This window comes from Schistocerca cancellata, chromosome 12 (assembly GCF_023864275.1).
Source record: "Schistocerca cancellata isolate TAMUIC-IGC-003103 chromosome 12, iqSchCanc2.1, whole genome shotgun sequence".
In the NCBI taxonomy this organism is placed as follows: domain Eukaryota; kingdom Metazoa; phylum Arthropoda; class Insecta; order Orthoptera; family Acrididae; genus Schistocerca; species Schistocerca cancellata.
The window spans coordinates 158,868,779-158,887,981 of NC_064637.1; the positions used below are offsets into that span (position 1 = coordinate 158,868,779).

Consider the following 19,203-nt stretch of genomic DNA (forward strand, 5'->3'; position numbering starts at 1 on the left):
TGGCGCGAATGATTTTGAGACTTTTGTCGTTAATGTGGGCTGAAAACGTAAGTTTATGGTCCCGGGTGACCCCCAAGTACTTCGTTGTGGTGCACCAATCGATGGCATGGTCATTGATCTGGAGGGGGCGGTGAAGAAGCGGTCTCCGGCGAGTGAAGAGTATGGCCTTCGTTTTGAGTGCATTGATCGTGATTTTGTTGTCAGTCGCCCACAAGAGGAGGATATCGACCTGGTGCTGCAAGCGGATAATGGCCGTATCTAATGAACGGCTACTGGTAAGAGGAGCCGTATCGTCAGCAAATTGGGCTAGCATAATGTTCGGCAGTTTGGGCATGTTATTCACGTAGATGGTGAATAAGATGGGAGAGAGTACCGATCCTCGCGGTATGCCGTCTGACAGAGGTTTCGTGTCTGAGTGTCGATCGGCCTGTTGGACGTAAAAACGGCGGTCGGTCAAGAAGCTGTCAGTGATCTTGATGTAACAGTTTGGGATGTCGGTGGTGTTTCTTAGTTTACTTATGAGCTTCTCTCGCCACACCTTGTCAAATGCTTGTTGTACACCGAGGAAAATGGCTGCTGTATAGTGGTTTAGATTGATTTGGTTTGTAAGGTGTTCTGAGATCCGGAGCAGCTGGATTTCAGCGGAAAGTTTCGGTTGAAATGCAAATTGGTCAGGTCGAATGATGTCGTTTTCCAAGAGCGGCGGCTTGACACGGGCCAGGATGACACGTTCAAACGTTTTGCCCATCGTAGAAAGCAGACTGATTGGTCGGTGGTGCTCAGGCTGGAGTAGGTCCTTACCCGGTTTTGGGATGGGTATAATCTTGGCCAGTTTCCATTGTGGGGGGGAAATGTTCCTTCAGCAGGTATTCATTGAATATTCGCGTGAGTAGCACTAGCGGTTTCCGAGGTAGGTGTTTTAGATGGTCATTCGAAATTCCATCAGGCCCGGCAGCAGATGTGGAGTGTAAGTTCCTGAGAATGCAACGAATTTCCCTTGGCGACGTCAGTTCCGGCCGGTCTCCGCTGGGGTGTTGTCTTCTGCGGTGCGCCCGTGCCCGAGTGCGCGCGTCCTCTTCTTCGTCGTTGTCAAAGTCCGCAAAATTCAGGCGTGATTGCGTCTCATAAGTATCCGCAAAAAGTTCGGCCTTTTGGAGGTTGTCAAAGATGAGATTTGTGCCATCCGTGAGTGACGTTTTTGGCAGCCTGGGTTTTTTGATGTTACGGATAAATGCCCATTCATCACGCGAAAGGTGTTGGACTTGTGCCATCCGGTCCTCCCACAGTTCAGCGCGCCATTCCTTGCAACGCCACGTGAGTTCTCTGGAGAGCTGGTGCATTTCGCGTTTATATGCCGGGTGGCGAGTTTTTTGCCATTTTTTACGGGCTCGATTCTTCGAATATTTCAAGTCCTGCAGTGCTGGCGGCAGTGGTTCGCGATATGGTGTGGAGAAGAGTAGCTTCGTTGAGGCCTGGCGGGCGGCTTTCTTGATCTTAGAAGTCAGACGATTGATGGCGTCGTCGAGTTGCTCCGGGGTTGCTAATGGCTCCGTGGGGCGCACATTGTTGTTCAGCCACCTGGCGAAGGATGTCCAATCTGTGGTGATTTTCGTTTTCGGTGGCAATGTTGGAAGAGCTCCAGACAGTGTTCCAAGAACAGGTTGGTGATCAGAAGTTAAGTCATTGATCGTTTGGAGAGAGAGATCGGGATTCACATTTTTTACAATGGCCACATCTAGTACACCTGGCTGATGGCGTTGAACAGTAGGCAGGTAAGTCGGTTCTTCCGGACCTTGGGTGAATGCTTGGAGCCGAATTTCAAGATTGTACAGACGGGTTCCTTTGGCGTTTGTCTGCCGCGAGTTCCAAGCTACATGTTTCGCATTAAGATCCCCGCAAAGGAGGATTCTGTCGTATCTATCAAAGATAGAGACGAAGTCTTCATCCGTGAAGGCCGCACGAGGGCTCAAGTAGGTGGCGACGAACGTAAGCTTCCCGTGTGTGGTGGTGATCGTGACTGCAGTGGCTTCGAGACTCGTCACTTCTGGCAAGGATTCGAGGGAGAGAGTGAGTGAAGATCGGAGGTAGATTGCTGTGCCTCCGCCTCGCCGATTGTGGCGGTCAGTGCGATAGCCCGCCATATTGCGAATGTTGAAGGTTTGGGTGGGTCGCAGATGCGTTTCTGTCAGTAGGACGACGTCAATTTTGTGTCGTTCGACGAAGTCGGTGAGTTCTACTTTCTTGGGAGCGACGCCGTTGGCGTTAAAGAAACAGAATGTGAGGTTTCTGTGTCGATGGCGCTCTTGATCCATATTAGTCGGTGAAAAAGGCCATAATTCCTTCAAGTAGAGTGAGTAGTTTGGATAATAGATCCGGTGCGTCGTTGAACTTGCGAGCTGTATCTGCTATGATGGCAAATACGTTTTTGGTTTTTAGTAAATTGATTATTGACCCAATGTTCGAAAGTGCGGCGATAATATCGGACAGACCGAGGGCGTTGTCCATGGACCGTTGGTGCTGTTGTTGCTGGCGAAGATCTTGCAGACGTTGGCGCGCCGTGTTTTTCTGGAGAGTTGGTTGTTGGGGGGATGGTGCTTGAAATAAGGACGATGCAGCCGTCCAGGGGGTCCGGAGAGATGGGAAATCCTTCGGTGTCGCCGCAAACGACGCCTGTGGTGGTTGTTGTGGCTCCTTGGATGGTGGAGGTCGCAGTTGGTAAGCGTGTATTGCCTTCTGAAATTCAGGGCAACCACGCCAAGTGGCAGGGTGGCCTTCTTGGCGACAGTTGGAGCAGATGGGTGGCTCTGTTCGTGGCTTGGTACAGTCCTTTGCGTGGTGGTGGCCGCTGCCACAGCGTACACATCTGACCGGCATCTGACAGTACTGGCCAGTGTGATTGAATTTGAGGCATTTCTTGCACTGGGCAGGTCCGTCAAGTGGCTTGTAGTCTCCAACCTTTACTCTGGTGTGGAAGAGATATTGAATATCGTAGATGGTGCGGCTTTTCTGCCCATGTGGTAGAGTAACGCAGTAAGCCGACTGTGGGATCAGTTTCTTGGAGGCTAGGTCGCGTTTCTTGAACTGGTGGACGTTTGTGACCGTGAACTGCATATGGCGAAGTTCGGCGGCGAGTTCGTCTTCGGTAATTTCCTCAGGGATGTTCTTGAGGACCACTTGGAGTTGTCTGTCTTCTGCTGCTTGGTGGGTGAAATATGGCATGTTGATGGAATGGAGGTAATCGAGCGCTGCTCGTTGGTCCGCCAGCGTTTCAAAGTGGTATTTAATCTGATTGTTCTTGTAGATCGCTTTGAGTGGTCCGTTTATCTTCTTTTTTAACTGAGTGTTGAGTTCCAGATATTTTCCGGTGTAGTTGATAGTGACAGGTGGTATTCTCGGCTTCGGCGGCGGTGGAGCTGAAGGGTCCGTCCATCCTAGGACTTTGTTCTGAACTACTTGCAGGGATTTTAATTGAGTCGTGGAGGCTATCTCCCATGCAGTGCTACCATAAAGAAGGGCTGGGAGGACTGTTGCCTTGTATAAACGGATTTTTGTTTCTTGATTTAACTCTTCGCTGATGAAGAAAGGTATTAGTGCTTTCCCCATTTGTGGCGGAGGTGGCTGTGCCACTCCGTCAGTCGTCTGTAGCACCTGGAACTTGTTGTTGGTGGGGGTTGCTGTTGCTGCAGCAGTTCTCAGTTGTCTGGCTGGGATGGTGTGGGTGTCCTTTGTGCGCTTCCTCCCTGGTTTGCTGGGAGGGGTGGGGGCGATTGGCGAGTCGTCCTTCCTTTTTCAGGATTCATCCTCATATTCCATCTCCTGGTGGCCGGCGGTGGCTCCTTGTAACCTATCCTGGTTTGCCCCTTATGCAGCCTGGGGCCCGGTGTCGGCGTAGGAGGGGGGGGGGGGGGGGAGGGTGGCCCAGATGGATCGTCATTCTTGAATGGCGGCTTGGGTGGGCCGTCGCTCCTGGATGGCGGCCTGGAAAAGCTGTTTCTCCTGTTAGACGATCTGCTCGTAGACCTGGTGGCTGCATCCCTCATTGGGATCTGCAGTTCTCCTGTGTCTTCCAGGTTGTCCTTGGGGTTGGCAGGTGGCATTGCCTGATGAGGGGTGAGTGTGTGCGTGTTCCTATCCATCTTTGCGGCGTGTGGAAGTGGGTGAAAGAGGATAGAAAGCTAATCTAGTCACTGCAGACTGGTCCCACGTGAAGGGGGTCCTGGGTAACGGCGTTCCCTAGCGTCCCTAGGCGCAATAGCAGTTGATCCTGATCAATTCCTATGTGGAGCTGGAAGAAAAGTTTCGTGTGCCTGGCACACTGGGAGCTGTGAGCCAAGGACTCTTCACGACAGTTTTGCTCTAAATTTTCGCTTTGCCTAAAGGTGGCAAGCGGATTTTCCTGCAAGCAGGAATGTTCTTCACTGTGGCTGTTCGGTTCTTCACTGAAGCTGATGCTTTCCTGCAGTCAGGAAATATCCAGTTCTTCGATGGTGCAGCAAGTCTTCAGTAGATTGCCTCAAGGTGCCGATCTCGGAGCATAGCTCGACGCGATCGTCTTCTGCCTCTCGTAGCGGAGTCTCGGCGTCTTCTTTCCCTTGTGCAGCTCAACCTTCCTCCTTGGCTAGCTCTATGCGCGGTGCAAGCGTCCTCTGGGGAGTGATCCCTGGAGAAAGGTGAGAAGGGTGGCGAGATGGCTTCAGCCACAAGTGGCTGCTGCGGCTTCCCGCTGGCTTCTGGAGCTGGTCACTCAGTCACTCACTCACTTTTCCTTAAGAGCAGTCCTTGGCTCGTGGTATGGCAGGGTGAGCGTCTAGTGCTATTCCTGCAGATCATAACTTATGGCATTTGAGGGAATTGACTTATTCGGACCAGCCTATCGGATGCATTGCCTCCCTTGACTGTTAAGTTTTTTTTAGGCTCACAACAGGTCATGTCAGGCCAGTGTGTAGTCGGCCTGCAGTGGATATTGTGGCCCAGTGCCTGTATGAGCCTGTTCTGTGTCCGATCGGTCTCTTGGTAAAACAGTCTTGCCGACTGACGGAAACGGTCCTTGAGCAGCGGGGTCCCAGTCTGCTCATGTAGTTGGGCGGCTGGGTAGCGCCGTGGCAGCCAGAGGGCGAGCCGGAGTGCCCGGTTCTGCACCCTCTGGAGCTAGGCAACATGTGTCTCGGTTGCATTGCCACACATCACGGCTGCATACTCCAGCACAACGGCTGCATACTCCAGCATAGGACGGACCAGTGCCAGGTATAGGGTGATGCCGTGGCGAAGGGGAAGCGTCGATGTTGGATTGAGTAGAGGGTATAGGGCCTGTAGACATCCTATACCTCTACTCTCTATCTACTGAACGTGGGGATGTCAGGTCAGCCTCTGATCTCGGGTAACCCCGAGATACTTGGCGGTCTTGCACCACGGGACGGGGCCTCCTGCGATCGTGACCGGCTCTAGATCATGCGAAAGCAGTCGTTTTGTAAATATGACCGCTTGGCTCTTCGCGGTGTTGAATTTGAGCCGCTATTTAGTGGACCATCTTCCTAGCGCTTCGCAGCCCAGCTGGAGACGACGTCGCATTTCGAGAATGTTCATGCTACGGACGAGTAGCGCTGTATCGTCAGCTTATAGCGCCAGCGACACTTGCGCCACCCATGGAGCGTCTGCAATGTAGAGGGAGTACAGCAGGGGTCCGTACTCGGAGCCCTGGGGCACTCCAGCCTGAATTGGGCGTTGTGCAGACACTCCCTCGTCCAGGCGCATCTGGAAAGTGCGGTGTTATAGATACGATTTCAGTAGCACTGCGTGTGGCGTCGGGACCCTGTGCACAAAAAGTTTGTACATGAGGCCGTCATGCCATACCGAGTCGAATGCCCTGGAAACGTCCAGGAACACTGCCCGTAGGTATTCCTAGGTTTCCAGGGCTTGCGTGGCCTCTTCCACGAGTCGCAATAGTTGGTGCACGGTGGAGTTGCCCTTGCGAAAACCGAACTGTTCGTCTGGAAGCAGATGTTCAGCTTCCACGTGCCTGAGGAGCCGATTTGCGTGTAGCCGCTCGAAGACCTTAGACAGCGTGGGCAGAAGGCTAACAGGACGGTAGGATGCCGCCTGTCTGGGGTCCTTGTTTGCCTTGGAGATTGCTACCACTTCCGCATGTTTCCACGCGGAAGGGTAGATCCCCGTACGCAGGATCGTGTTAAAGATGTCTGTAAAGTTCTGGTGGGTCCCTGCTGGAAGTTCGCGCAAGAGGATGCCGACGATGCCGTCGTCCTCTCCCGCCTTTTTGGGGCTGAGTGTCCGCAGTTGCGCTGCCACTTCTTCCACCGAGATCGGCTCAATTTCATCTCCCCTGGCCTCCAGGAAGGTGGGTACTTGTGTTTGGACTAGGCGGATGTGTTTCACATCCACAACGTCTTCCATAGGGGTGAAAGACACTGCGAAGTGGTCAGCCAGCATGTTCGCCTTTTCATCCGTGTGGTTGATAACATCTTGTCCTACCTGGATGGGTGGGACACGCCACCGATGTCTCAGAAACGACTTCACAACGCGCCATGCGTTGCCGTCTGCAGGGTCTAGTGTTGCCACCAGCTCTGCCCATTCTCTGTTGCGGTGGGCCTCGTGCTGCCTTGATCTCACGGTGCATGTGGTTTAGGTGGGCTTTGGTGCGAGGCTGACGGGTCATTTGCCATTTTCTCCCTTGGTGCAGATGCTGCAGCCTTTTATACCCGTGGCTGCCATGGAACAGTGGCGTGCGTAGCAGCAGGCGGCTGAACTACAGGGAGGGTGGCGCAGTAGGTGCACGGTTGCAGATGTCTCAGGGAACGTCCCAGTGGCGTTGAGCTGGAGAAGTCGGCCAATCCAGGGACTGGTCGAAGTGCACGTCCTCACTGTGCGGGATCTCCACTCCGAAAGACAACGACCGATGACGGTGCGGGTCTGGCGACTCCGACTCTGAGACTGTCATGCTTTCCCGAGGCACGTGTGAGGGAAGGATAAGCGACTGAGTGCTGAGCATGTAGAACCTGGAACAGAAGTGAAAAAGACATCACATCTATTTGTGGGGTCCTCGCTGTTGATATGGGGTGTGTCCTGGTGCTGTTGGGAAGTGGATTATTCCCACAACAGGTCCGCCAACGGGTAGTTGGTCGGTGGTCTGGCTACTGGCCCAAGCCCTGTATGAGCCAGTTGCGTGATTGACCCACCTTTTCGTAGAACTGGCGTGCGATGACTCGAAAGCGGTCGTACAGTGTCAGAAGACCAGTGTCTTCATGGAGGAAGGTGGAGGGATAGAATGAGGGAAGGCGCAGCGCAAGTTTGAGCACCTTGTTTTGTACTCGTTGGAGGGAGCATATTGAGGAGTCGGCGGCATTGCCCCACACCACGGCCGCGTACTCTAGCACTGGGCGTACCAGTGTCAGATAAAGCGTGATGCCGTGGCACGAGGGCAATGTCGACTCAGGGTTTAGTAAGGGATAGAGTGCGCGAAGCCGCCCTCTAGCCTTATTTCGGATTCACTGAATGTGTGGGGCTCAGGTGAGCTGCTGGTCCAATCTCACGCCGAGATAAGTTGCCGTTTTCGACCACGGGATGGGGCCTCCCGCGATGTGTAATGGTTCCAGATTTGGCGGCACTTACCGCTTCGTGAAAGCCACGACCTGGCTCTTACCAGCGTTGAATTCAAGACGCCACTTGGTGGCCCATGCACAAAGTGCTTCACGGCCTTGCTGGAGGCAGTGCTCCATGGTGTGTGTGTTCGTGCTGCGAGTGAACAGAGCACCGTCGTCCGAGTAGAGGGCCAACTCTACTCTGTCCACTTGCGGTGCATCGGCAGTAAAAAGAGAGTAGAGTAATGGGCCAAGTACGCGACCCCTGTGGTATGCCGGCATGGATAGGCCTGTTAGTGGACGTTCTTTTGTCTTCCCGGATGTGGAAGGTACTGCCAGCGAGGTAAGACCTGAGAAGGACTCCGTGTGACATCAGGACCCCGAGTACAAACAATTTGTAAACGAGGCCATCATGCCACATGGAGTCGAAGGCGCGGGAGACGTCCAGGAATACCGCCCCAAGGTATTCCCTCGTCTCCAGCGCCCTCATTGCGGGTTCCACGAGATGGCTCAGCTGGTGGGTCACGGAGTGACTTCCACGAAAACCAAACTGCTCATCTGGCTGTAGTTGTTCCTGCTCCACGTGCTGTAGAAGTCGCCTCACGTAAAGTCTCTCGAAAACCTTCGAGAGGCATGGAAGGAGGCTTATGAGCCTGTAGCTGGACGGCAACTGGGGGTCCTTATCCTGTTTCGGGGTGGCCACCACACCGGCATGTTTCCACACCAGGAGGGAGAGGGGAGGGTGTAAACACCCGAGACAAGGATTTAATTGAACACTGTGGCCAGGTATGGCTGGTAGTCCTGATGGAGGTTCCGAAGAAGTAAGTTTGGAATGCCGTCGTTGCCGTCTGCCCTCCGGGCATTAAGTGAGCTGAGTTGCAGTGTGACTTCTTCGGCTGTGATGGAATCTATGTCGTTCTCCTCCTCTCGTGCATCAAGGAAGGCTGGAAGAAGTTCTTCCACGAGCCAGGTGTGGGCCTCATCGACGTTGTCTACTGCGGGCCGGAAATTAGTCTCAAAAGTGTCGGCCAGGACACTTGCCTTGGCGTCTGGCTGAGTGACGTGATCCTGGCCGAGCTGCAGAGGGGGAATGCGCTGCGCTGCCTGCAGCACGATGCATGTGGTTCACGCGGGGTTTCGTTGCTGGCTGTCTTGTTATTTGCCACTCATGGAAAAGGTGGTTTTTCGCCACTATGAGTTCACGTATTTGTTGCGGGAGGCAGCGTGACCTGTCTTGTGGCTGGCGGGTGTGACAGCCTCTGCAACTCGCAGGAGCGCCTGATTTAGGAAGGTGATGGCGGCTTCCGCCCCCACCTCCTCCGGATCAGGTGCATTTCTGAGGTATGCCCATAGCTTGGCTAGAAAGTGCTTGACATTGACCCTTCTGAAGGACGGACGACCAGCCTGCACCGCCGCGTCGAGGACGTGTATGTCAAAGATCACCGGCAAGTGATCGGATGACAAAGCCATCCTCGTCTTGGCAGTCGTAAACTGATCGACTCCCCTCAGTATGGCGATGTCAAGCACATCAGGTTGTCCACGCGCTGTGAGGTAGGTACGGTTGAAGGGCCCTAGGGTGATGGCACCATATCTGAGGGCGGCGCATTCGAGTCGACACCCACTGACATTGGTGAGGCGGGAGTTCCAGCAGGCGGCCTTTGCACTCAACAGCCGCCCCCCCATGGCCAGTAGGGAGTCGAAGTCTGCTTCTTGCAAAACACCCGACGGCGGCCGGTAGGCTGCCATGAAGGTGATTTTACCGATAGATGTGTGGACGACCACACCAGTGGCTTCGAGGGTGTCGAGCTGCGGCAATTGAACGGGACGGTTCCGCAGGGACGACCTGACGCGTGCCGCCATACCACCGCTGAGGGTCAGTCGGTCAGTGCGGTAGCTGTTGTAGTTCGCGAGCCTCACATGCACTCCAGGCCTTAGGAAAGTTTCACAGAGGAGAAAGATATCCACTGCCTCGCTGTGGAGAAATTCCCTAAACTCGCCCTGCTGAGGTACTAGGCTGTTTGCGTTGAAGATGCAGCCAGGGCATGTGCGTAGTCGTTATCCGTGACTGGGGGGCTGGGCGATTGGCTGGAGGGCCGTCGCAGCTGTAGAGTCTAGTATGGGGAGATGATCTTACTTAGTGTCTCAGTAGAGTCTGCAGATCGCCAGTGGTAGCACCCGTGGGGGCGCTGGGGCAGGCCTAGGCTGGCAGTGTTCTCTGACGAGACTCTGCGCAATGCGGGCCACCTGTCCATCTTTGGCGCGGGCCGAAGGAGAAGCTGGGGATAGCCCAGTGGCACTGAGTTTTGGCTGTTGGTTGGTGGATGTTGCAGGTTGCGGGTGGGTTGGCGACGATCGTCACGGGGTGGGAGCCGCTGTTCGGCAGCTTGCCTCCCGGCAACAGACGCAAAACTAACGCCATGCTGCACTTTCTTTGCAGCCTTGCGACGGTTACATGCCTTGAACGCGTTGCAGCCCCTGTAGCTGGCAACGTGCGGTTCGCTGCAGTTGCAGATTGGGGCTGCTCTTCGCACTTTCTGGCACAGTCACGGCTTTGGTGCGGGCCTGCGCACTTTACACACCGAGCGGGCACGGTACAGTTGTATGCCACATGGTCGAGGCCCTGGAAGGAGTAGCACTGTGCTCTCTTGCCGTTGGCCTGGAGCGGCTCGACTGTGACATCAACGATATTTTCCATCTGGAAAATCTTTCGGTTGTCCACGAGGACAACGAGGAACAGCGGCATTTTCTTATGGGTCCAGGGGGACATCATAAGTTCCACTGTGCGGGCGGTGTAGCCCTGTTTGGCAAGTTCTTATTTTAAGTGGTTAGGATCCATCTTAAGGGGAAGATGGTGTATGACCACTTTCAGGAGTTTTAGGGACTCTGTATTGTGCGTGTTGCAGTGGAGTCCCTGGGCCCTAATCAACTCCATGAGCTTTTTGTGCTCGTCTATAGTGGCTGGGAAGACCTTGTAAAGGTCATTCCCTGTGACCTTGAATGACTTGACCTCGACGACTTCCTTAATTTTGTTCCGGAAGTTCATGAAGTCTTTGTCCCACTTCATGACGACCGGTGGGGGTCGAGTCTGTTTCCAAGCTGAGGGGAGGGGGGGGGGGGGCTGGTTATGATTCCATGACCTCTTTGGATGCCTCAGAGTAATCATTTGACGTGGTTGGGGGCGAGGGTAGCACATGTTCAAGCCTAGTGGGCTTGACGGTGTGCCGCTGGTTGGGTGCAGTGAAACCGTCGGCGCAAGGTGCTGTGTGCGCCGTGGAGGCATCTGTCGTTGCAGCCTCCTTCTTGTTTTGACGCATGTCAGGCACACTGGTTGCAGTCTGCTCGTCACTGTCGGAGGTGGTGCCCAGCCGTTTTCGTGACGCCTGTTGCACTTCCATTGGTCTTTCTGCCGATAGAAGTGTCTCCAGGTTACCTTCTGATATTTCCAGAGAATCTGGAGTGGTTGTAGGCCATGTAGTGACGGGGTGGTCGCAGTCAGTCAGTCAGTCCATCCTTGCACTGCGAGAACTGGCGCACTGGCGGCTTCTTGACTGGGATCGTCCGTTGGGGCGACCAGCGGCGCACTGGCTTCTTGAATAGCCAGGTCCGGTGGCGCAACACCATTAGGGGTCGACTCCGCCGGAACATCAACATCTTTAGTTGTTGCGCCCGGCGGGACTCCCGGCGGAACAATCTCCTTTTCCGTGGCCGAGAGCGGCAGTTCACACAGCAACATGGAAATATCACTTGGCAGCTGTTGTACCTTGAAGGTGGCTAGTTCGTAGCGCATGAACATTTCATACGCCTTCTCTGCGGCCTCTCGTTCTATGACTGTGGTAGCTTTGGCCATGCAACTCATTATTGCGAACAATTCATCCCCAGTAAGAGGGCGATAGCCAGTGGGGGCGGCAGGAGCGCCGACCCAGGACATGGCCTCGTTTGCCGTGGGTTTTGGAGCGGTTGTTGCCGCCGTCAGAGCACCGCCGCCAGAGCGTGCTCTGACGGGGCAGAATCCTCTATGGCGGTTAGGTCGCAGTTATTTGGGTCCATAGGATAGCTGAAAAAGAGATGGAATGGATGGAATTTCTTAACTCCAGTGATCGTGGACTGGTCCCACGCGAAGGGCAAAGGGGGTCCTGGATCACGGCGTGCCCTAACGTTCCCTAGGCGTGGCGCAAATCGATTCCTGAATCAATTTGTGCCGCAGCCATAGCAAGAATACAGGACAATTCTGCCGCTAACTAATATGCAAGCGAGTGGTCAGCAGGAGAGAACCACTGTTGCTTTTGCCATGCAGACGCCGTTGACCAGACAAAGAAGCGCGAGTGGGACAATAGCAGCGGTGAGCCAGAGCGTCCTCTCGCTAAGGGGGCTCAGCGCAGACTCGGTGCGGTGGTGCGGGTCTGGTGTCATCGTCGTGCGTGCAAACATATGGAACAGAAGAGTGTGTTCCACTTGATTTGGATGTAGGTTCTAATGGCCTAACACTATTTTTGCTACATTATGGTGTGTTAAAGTTATGGTATATGCTTAGAATTTCTAAGCTGTCTTGCACTGGGACTATGTGGATAGGTTGGCTGCAAAACATTACAGGCACAGCAGGTCTGGTCAGAGTAATGACGCCCGCCAGTGTGGTCGGCTGCTGAGTCCTCTGACCAGCTGGTTGGTTGACTGCTCGGCATATTCATAGAATGTTGTCGCTGCGTCCTTAAACCTCTGACATAGAAGCTTGACGGCAAACACACGGTGGAGCTCCTCGGTGGGGAAGTCCTCGGGCAGGTGTAGTGCCAGTCGTAGCACCCTGTTTTGTATCGTCTGCAGGTGCTTGAGATTTGTATCGGCCGTGTTTCCCCACACGGCCATGGCGTATTCCAGCAGCGGTCGTATGGTGACCTTGTACAGCGTAAGACCGACGTCTTCTGGCGGCGTTGATGTGGGGTTGAGCACTGGGTAGAGCAGCCTCAACCTACCCAGTGTCTTGCCCCTGATGTTTTGCAGGTGTTGCCGCCATGTGAGCCGCCAGTCTAATGTGACACCTAAGTACTTCGCCGTGTCGTTCCACTCGACTGGCACTCCACACACCGAGACTGTTGGCACGTCGTGGCGGAAGGGGCGATTTGCTATTATGATCGGCTGGCTCTTCTCACTGTTGTAGGCGAGGCGCCACTTCTTTGCCCACTCCGCGAGCTCTTCGGTGGCTGCCTGTAGACACTGTTGCAAGACGTCGACACTCCAGCTGCTGCTGTAGATCGCCGTGTCGTCTGCGTGAAGTGCTGTCTGGACGTAGTTTGTGCGTTGCAGGTCGGCGGTGTAGAGGCAGTAAAGCGTCGGACCGATGACCGAGCCTTGAGGTACACCTGCAACTATTCGGCGCTCCGTGGAAATTCCACTGGCTGTGCACGGAGCCTCACATATGACACAGGTACCCCCAGCACAAGTAGCTTGTACAGGAGGCCGTCATGCCACACGGAGTCAAAGGCACGAGACACGTCCAGCAAAAGAGCACCGAAATAATTACGTCGGTCAACAGCTCCGAATGCTTCCTGTGTCAGGCGCAGCAGCTGGTGTGTCGTTGAGTGTTCTCGTCGAAACCCGAACTGCTTTTCAGGGAGGAGTCCTTCAGCGTTTACGTCGGCCAGCAGGCGGACCAGGTAGAGCCTTTCGAAGACTTTTGATGTTGCTGGGGCGGTAGTTTTAGCCAAGCGAGTGTCTTTCCCTGGCTTGGGAAGTGCAACTACCTCTGCATGCTTCCAACAGGCTGGGTACACGGTGGTGCACAGTATCCCGTTGAAGATCGTCGCAAGATGGTGCGCTGCAGTGTCGGGAAGCTGCTTCAGCAACATGTTGGTGATGTTATCTGGTCCGCCTGCTTTCTTGCGTTGCAGGTGGCGAAGTTGCAGCTCAGCTGAACCTCTTCCACCGAAAAGGGCTGGATCTCGTCATCCGCCACACATTCGCGGAGAAATGCAGGGAGGCAATCACCTACTGGGCGAACGTGTTGTTCGCCAATGGGCACGTTGATTAATGTGAAATTTGCAGCGAATGCGTGCTCCAGTGCGTTTGCCTTGGCGTCTGGTTCGCTGACAAATCTGTTGCCCACTTGAAGAGGTGGGTTGGGATGAGTGCAGCAGAGGAAGCTTTTCATTGTCTTCCACGCCGTCCCGTCCTCGATGCTGAGTTCTTCAACTTTGGAGGCCCACTCGGCGTTCCGGTGCATGTCCACTAGGCCTTTATGTGGCGATGCATCCTGTTTAGCTGCCTTTTTGTGCCTGGGTCCTCGGTCAGCTGCCATTCCCGTTGCAACCTGTTTTTGGCAGCTATTTGGTCTCGAATGTGTTGTGGGAGAATGCGCGGAGTGTGTTCGTCTGCTGCCTGGCGCCTCGCAAGTGTTGCGGCCCTTGCTGCCTCTGTAATGGCTCGTGTCAGGTGTTGTAGTGCGACTTCTGCATCTTCAGTGTCTACGTCAGGTATTGTCTCCAGCGCTTCTGCAACGTTTTCGTGGTACTCTTCCCAGTTGATGCCCCTGAGTTCGAGTGCGTGTCGTCACATCGACATTATTTCCGCATCGAGTGTAAAGATCACCGGCAGGTGGTCGGAGGAAAGTGCTGTCCGGGTGCTGGCTGCCACATGTAGCCTCAATTCCTTTGAGGATGATGAAATTCAGCACATCATCACGCCCTCTTGCTGGGTAGATGGTCAGTTCGTGAGGCCCCACGGCGAACGCGTCGTGTTGTTGGACCACGCGTTGTAACCGGTGACTGCTGGTGTCGGTGATGCAGCTGTTCCATGCAGCGTGTTTTGCGTTGGAGTCGCCTCCCAGTATGATGTTGCCTGGGAGGGACAGGAGCTTGTTTACGTCTTCTGCGTCCAGTGCACTGCGTGGTGGCCTGCAGACGGCACAGAAAGTGATTCTTCCACGCACGGTGTGGACTGCAACGGTGGCTGCTTCCGTTGCAGTGAGCTCCGGCATGGGAACACGGTGGTGTCATATGGAGCGTCGGACGTAAACAGCCGTGCCGCCCCCCTGCGGTCGGTCGGTCGGTCGGTCGTAGCGGCAGCAGCATAGTTGGCCACGCCGACTCGTGTGCCAGGCTTCAGGTGCGTTTCTGGAACGAGACAGATGTCGATGGCTTTGTCACGTAGAAACTGCCGGAACTCGCCGTCCGGTGTCCTGAAGCCATTGGCGTTGAACACGTGGATCCTCATGCTTCTGTGGTATTCAGGCATACTGGGCTGAGGATGATGCAGTGGCGAGTACCTGTTGTACTGCGGCCATTAGCTCGGACATGCTAGCCATCATGAGCTGCATTGCGTCGAGGAGACGGTCGATGCGATCGCCATCTTGTCGGGGGCCGACAGCATGGCTGCTTCCAGTCTCCCGGTTGCCTCCATTTTGTTGGCTGCCGTCGATGTGGGCTGCAGGAGTTTGCTGCCGCCATGCTGGCCTGGTCTGGGGCGGGCGGCGCTGATCGGTCCACATGGCCGTGATGAGGTGTGGCAGGTGCGGCCGCTTGCCGTGGCAGGGGCACAGGAGGCGGGACTACAAGCTGCTGTGCTGCCGTCATGGCCGCGCGCTGTGGTGGGGAGGGCAGAGCTACGACCTGGTGAGCTGCTGCAGGGGCAGCGGGTTGGCGCACGGGTACCTGTTGTATGGCGGCATGCGGAGCTTGCCCGTCATTTCCTTTTGCTGCCGGGGCAGTGTTCTGCGGCTGCCTGTGGGGCCGCTGCCGCTCTTTGTTACGGGTGTTGGAGTTCCCCTGCTGCTGGCCGGGGTTGACGTCCACTCTGGAATGCGTTCTTCCGGATGCGCGGCCTCGGCGGCCGCCTCTCCTCTTTGTCTGGCTGTTGGCGGGCGCTGGGGCTCCACGTGGGTGAGAGTTTCCTGCCGGAACTCTGTGCTGCTGCACGTCGTTCCCACGGGCGCGGGCCGTGAATGCCTCGTTTTGCGCCATCTCTATAATTGGCGCAATGTTCTTCGCCACAGAGTTTGCACTTAGGCGTGAAGTCTTTGTGTGGCACTCCCTTCAGTGGCGTGCTGTTCACCGCACTTGACGCAAAATTCGGGCATTCCACAGTACTCCGTGGAGTGCCCAACACTGAGTGTATGCCGCTTTGTTTCGAAGCACTTCTGCAATCAGCTCGATGTTGCCTATGCGTTTAAGTTGAAAAAGCTTCCTGTTTTCTGCGTTATTGGCCGCAATCACGAGGAATAGAGGGTTTCGCCCTTTGGTGCGTTGAGGTTTCATTTTTATTACCTCATCGACACAGTAACCCATCTGCTCAACCTCTTCTTTAACCTCTTCAGGCTTCATGCTACGTAGTATTTTGTGGAAGACTATCTCAATTGGCTTCTTCCTATTGGCGCCGCAAGTGTAGAAATTCCAGCCGCGTTTGGTGCACTCTTCGCTCACTTTTATGTACTGTTCAGTGGTTTTCACTTTGTGTAGGTCTTCACCTGACACGTTGACACTGTAATTGCCCTTGCCTATTAGCAGGTTGAGCACGTTTTGGAACTCGCGAAAGTGGCCTACGAATTTGATCTCGAGCGGTGGCGGCTGTTTCGGTGGTAGCAGTGTCAGCTCCTCATCTTCCGAGTCACTAAGTGCTTGGAAGCTGTTGCTGGTGCCTACTGGTGCTGCTGTCGACTGACGTGTTGCTTTTGCGGTCTTCGTAGCGGTTTCGAAGCCGTCATTGTCCACTTTAGGATCCCGCGCGCGGCGGCGAATTTCTGTCCCGGTTTTCGTGCTGTTTTGCGCGTTTTCCTTGCGGAATTTGCGCACGTCTGGGGCTGAGGCGTCGTCGTCAGATTTCTGCCTCTTCCTCGAGGCACGTGACGATGTCGCTTGGGAGCTCGCCGGTGTCTGCTCCGCCTGCATTTCCTCTTCCTCGTTTTCGGTGTCGTCTCCGAGGGTTGCAGCGGCTGCGTGCGGCACTAGTTTCTGCGCGGTGGGGACGTCCACTGGCGTCTCCAGCGGCTGCTGCAATGACGCACGACACTCGTGAGAGATTGTGAGAACTGTTTCACTTTCGCGGGTGACGCGATAAGCGTGAGCACGTTTCATACTATTACCGTCAATGCTCGTTGGGGGACGAGTACCATCAGAGACTCTCGGTAGCGCCTCTGACGTACTCGACTCGACCTCGTTAGCATGCGGGGACGCAGCCCTGTCCGCTGGAGCAGTCGGAAGTGCATTACCGGCCTCGGGAGCATCCGTCTCAGTCGGCATCGGTAACTCGATTGGTGCGGTGGCCGCTAGAGCATCTTCTTCAGGGTGGACCCTCTTCCCCTGGTTTGTCGGAGTTCTTGCAGGATACCCCTGCATTGCCTCCATTTCATCTCTTCGACGAATTGTAATTGATTCTTCACTTTTGGTTGGTGTCTTCTCGTTGCCCTTCTCAGGTTTTGTAGGCTTGTGTGTTGCCTGCGTGTGCGGACAACGGTGCTGGCCCGTGGCGGGCCGACTGCACACCTCCCGGTGCGGACGGCGCAGGGAGCGCCTCACTGCGGCTGCTGCTTGGCGGCCGCTTGTGTGGCTGTCATCGTGGCCTCTGCAACATGCTGCAGCATGTCGGCAAGGCTTGCTACCTTGTCGATCGCCACAGACAGTGCAGAGACGGCTGCGGCCAGGATTTCTTCATTCGCTGCCGGTGCAGCGTCTTGCCTTGGCGCAGCAGGCTGAAGGGCGGTGGCAGTCATGTTGCCACTCTTGCCTCCGCCCATTGTTGTGGCGTCTTGAGTGGTGCGGTGGTCTCGTCTCATCTCGCAAAATCACGGACATCATCTGTCCGGAGATGGTGGAGGCTAAGCAGCAGTGCTACTATTCCTCCTTTGTCAGCTCTGTTGTCGTCAGTGTGGCCTCTCGTTGGAATGGGCCTCTGGCTACCTCGCCGAGTTTAGACTAGCGAAGTAGTCGACTGCTGCTTCGTCTTCTGGGGCAGGCTGACGCCTGCCGGAGCGCCACTCTTCCTTCACCCACTTCTCTGTGACCTCATAGATGTGGTCCGTCCGAAGGGGTGAAGATGGGGCAGCTGTTCAGCAGTACGAGCTCCTTCCTCGTCACCGCCTCGCGCAACATGCCACGCATGTGGCGGAGGTCGCACGGTATGTGAGGGAGTGGCGGTATGGCGTGCGCCGGTGTGAAGGGGTACGGGTTGTCCCCGTGAGGGTACGTCCCATCCTTCAGCGACGCCGCGATCTTCTTCAGGAAGGGCTGCACAGTCCGCTCGTCTGGGAGCGGGAGGGGCAGTCCTTCGTCGGTGTCCGTTTCTTCATCATGCGAAGAGGCGGTCGGCAACTCTTCCTCGGTTGATTCTTCTTCTGCATCTGTCTCCAGGTGAGAAGACAGTGCAGGCGTCCCGACGTCAACTTCCGAGCAACTTCCTGCAGCAATGCAGGCGGCGAGTCGGTGGACGTCTGGGTGCCTGCATCTACCCCCAATGACCACCTCACAGGGGCGGGGGGAGCTGGCACAGACGGCGCCCTCTTGAGAAGCCGCAGCTCCTCCCGCAGCTGTTGAAGCTGTCGGTGGACAGCCACTAGTTCGTCCCTCGTTGCGGCCCTTTCGGCCCCAAGGGCTGCTTGTAAGTCGGCCAGCGCTTGGTCAGTGGCCGCTTCGACGCGGCACGACGCGCGCCCCTCGCCGGAGCAGGGAGGCAGTGCGACCGACTTGGCGGCAGGCACCACAGGACTTGGTGTGGTGTGCTGCCGACGGTAGCTACAGCTACGCGAGTTGGCGGCGTGAAGACCGCCGCAATTCGCGCATCTGCTGTCTGCTCCACGTGGTTTGGGGCAGTTACGGGTGTCGTGTGCCGCCGCGCATTTCAAACACGCGACTGCGTTCCGGCAGACACCCGCCACATGCCCCAGCTGCTGGCACTTGTAGCACTGCACCCGTTGCAGTGATCGCTGCTTGCACTTCGGCCTTTGTTGTCGTCGCCTGCGGCCGTGGGAGCTCCACAAGGCAGTGATGAGGTGATCCAGCGCGGCTGCTAACTTGTTGCCTTTGCGTCCTGCCATAACTTGTGGTTGGAACAAAGGCGTGCGCGAGCGACAGTGTAAACGGTGCGACCCGCAGCGAGTCGAGCAGTGGTGCGCCCGGCAATCCTTTATAGGTGCCACTAGCGCTTGTAGTGGCCGGTAGCGGAACTACAGCGGCGGCGGTGCACAGATGGCGCGCGGGCGCGGACATTGGAGGGAGCGTCCAAACGACGGACGGAGAGGCAGTACCGGCCAATCCTAGCACTGGTCAGAGAGGAACTTCTTCACAGTTCGGAGTGTCGGCAGCGACAGCCGTGGTCCACCCAGGCAAAAAAATAAATAAATTTTGCTCTACCCCCTCGCTTCCCCAAAGCTCCTGAGCACTTCTCGTGTCATTTCAAAACTTACAACTCTGTATTATGCTCTGCTCATTACCTTGTCATAAATTACTGAAGATCAGCAATGCCATCCTCGTTGTCAGCATGTAAACAATTCTCTCATTTTGTTCCCATCTCGAAAATATGCAAATTGATTATACTGAATTTATGCAAGCATCTGTTAAAAAAACCAACATCTTGCAATATAAACAATTTGCATGGAAATTGATTGCTGTATATGGAATAGGCAAATAGTTGC

The 19,203-nt window shown here is 55.4% G+C and overlaps 1 protein-coding gene across 1 annotated transcript; it reads right to left on the reverse strand.

Moving 5' to 3' along the window:
* Nucleotides 1-15,183: 15,183 nt before the first annotated feature.
* On the reverse strand, nt 15,184-17,349 carry LOC126109547 (uncharacterized). The gene is made up of 3 exons (XM_049914563.1): nt 17,252-17,349; nt 15,845-17,138; nt 15,184-15,543 (listed from the first exon to the last, which is right to left on the reverse strand). The coding sequence occupies exons 1-3, from the start codon at nt 17,347-17,349 to the stop codon at nt 15,184-15,186; spliced, it is 1,752 nt and encodes a 583-aa protein (XP_049770520.1).
* Between the last annotated feature and the right edge of the window lie 1,854 nt (nt 17,350-19,203).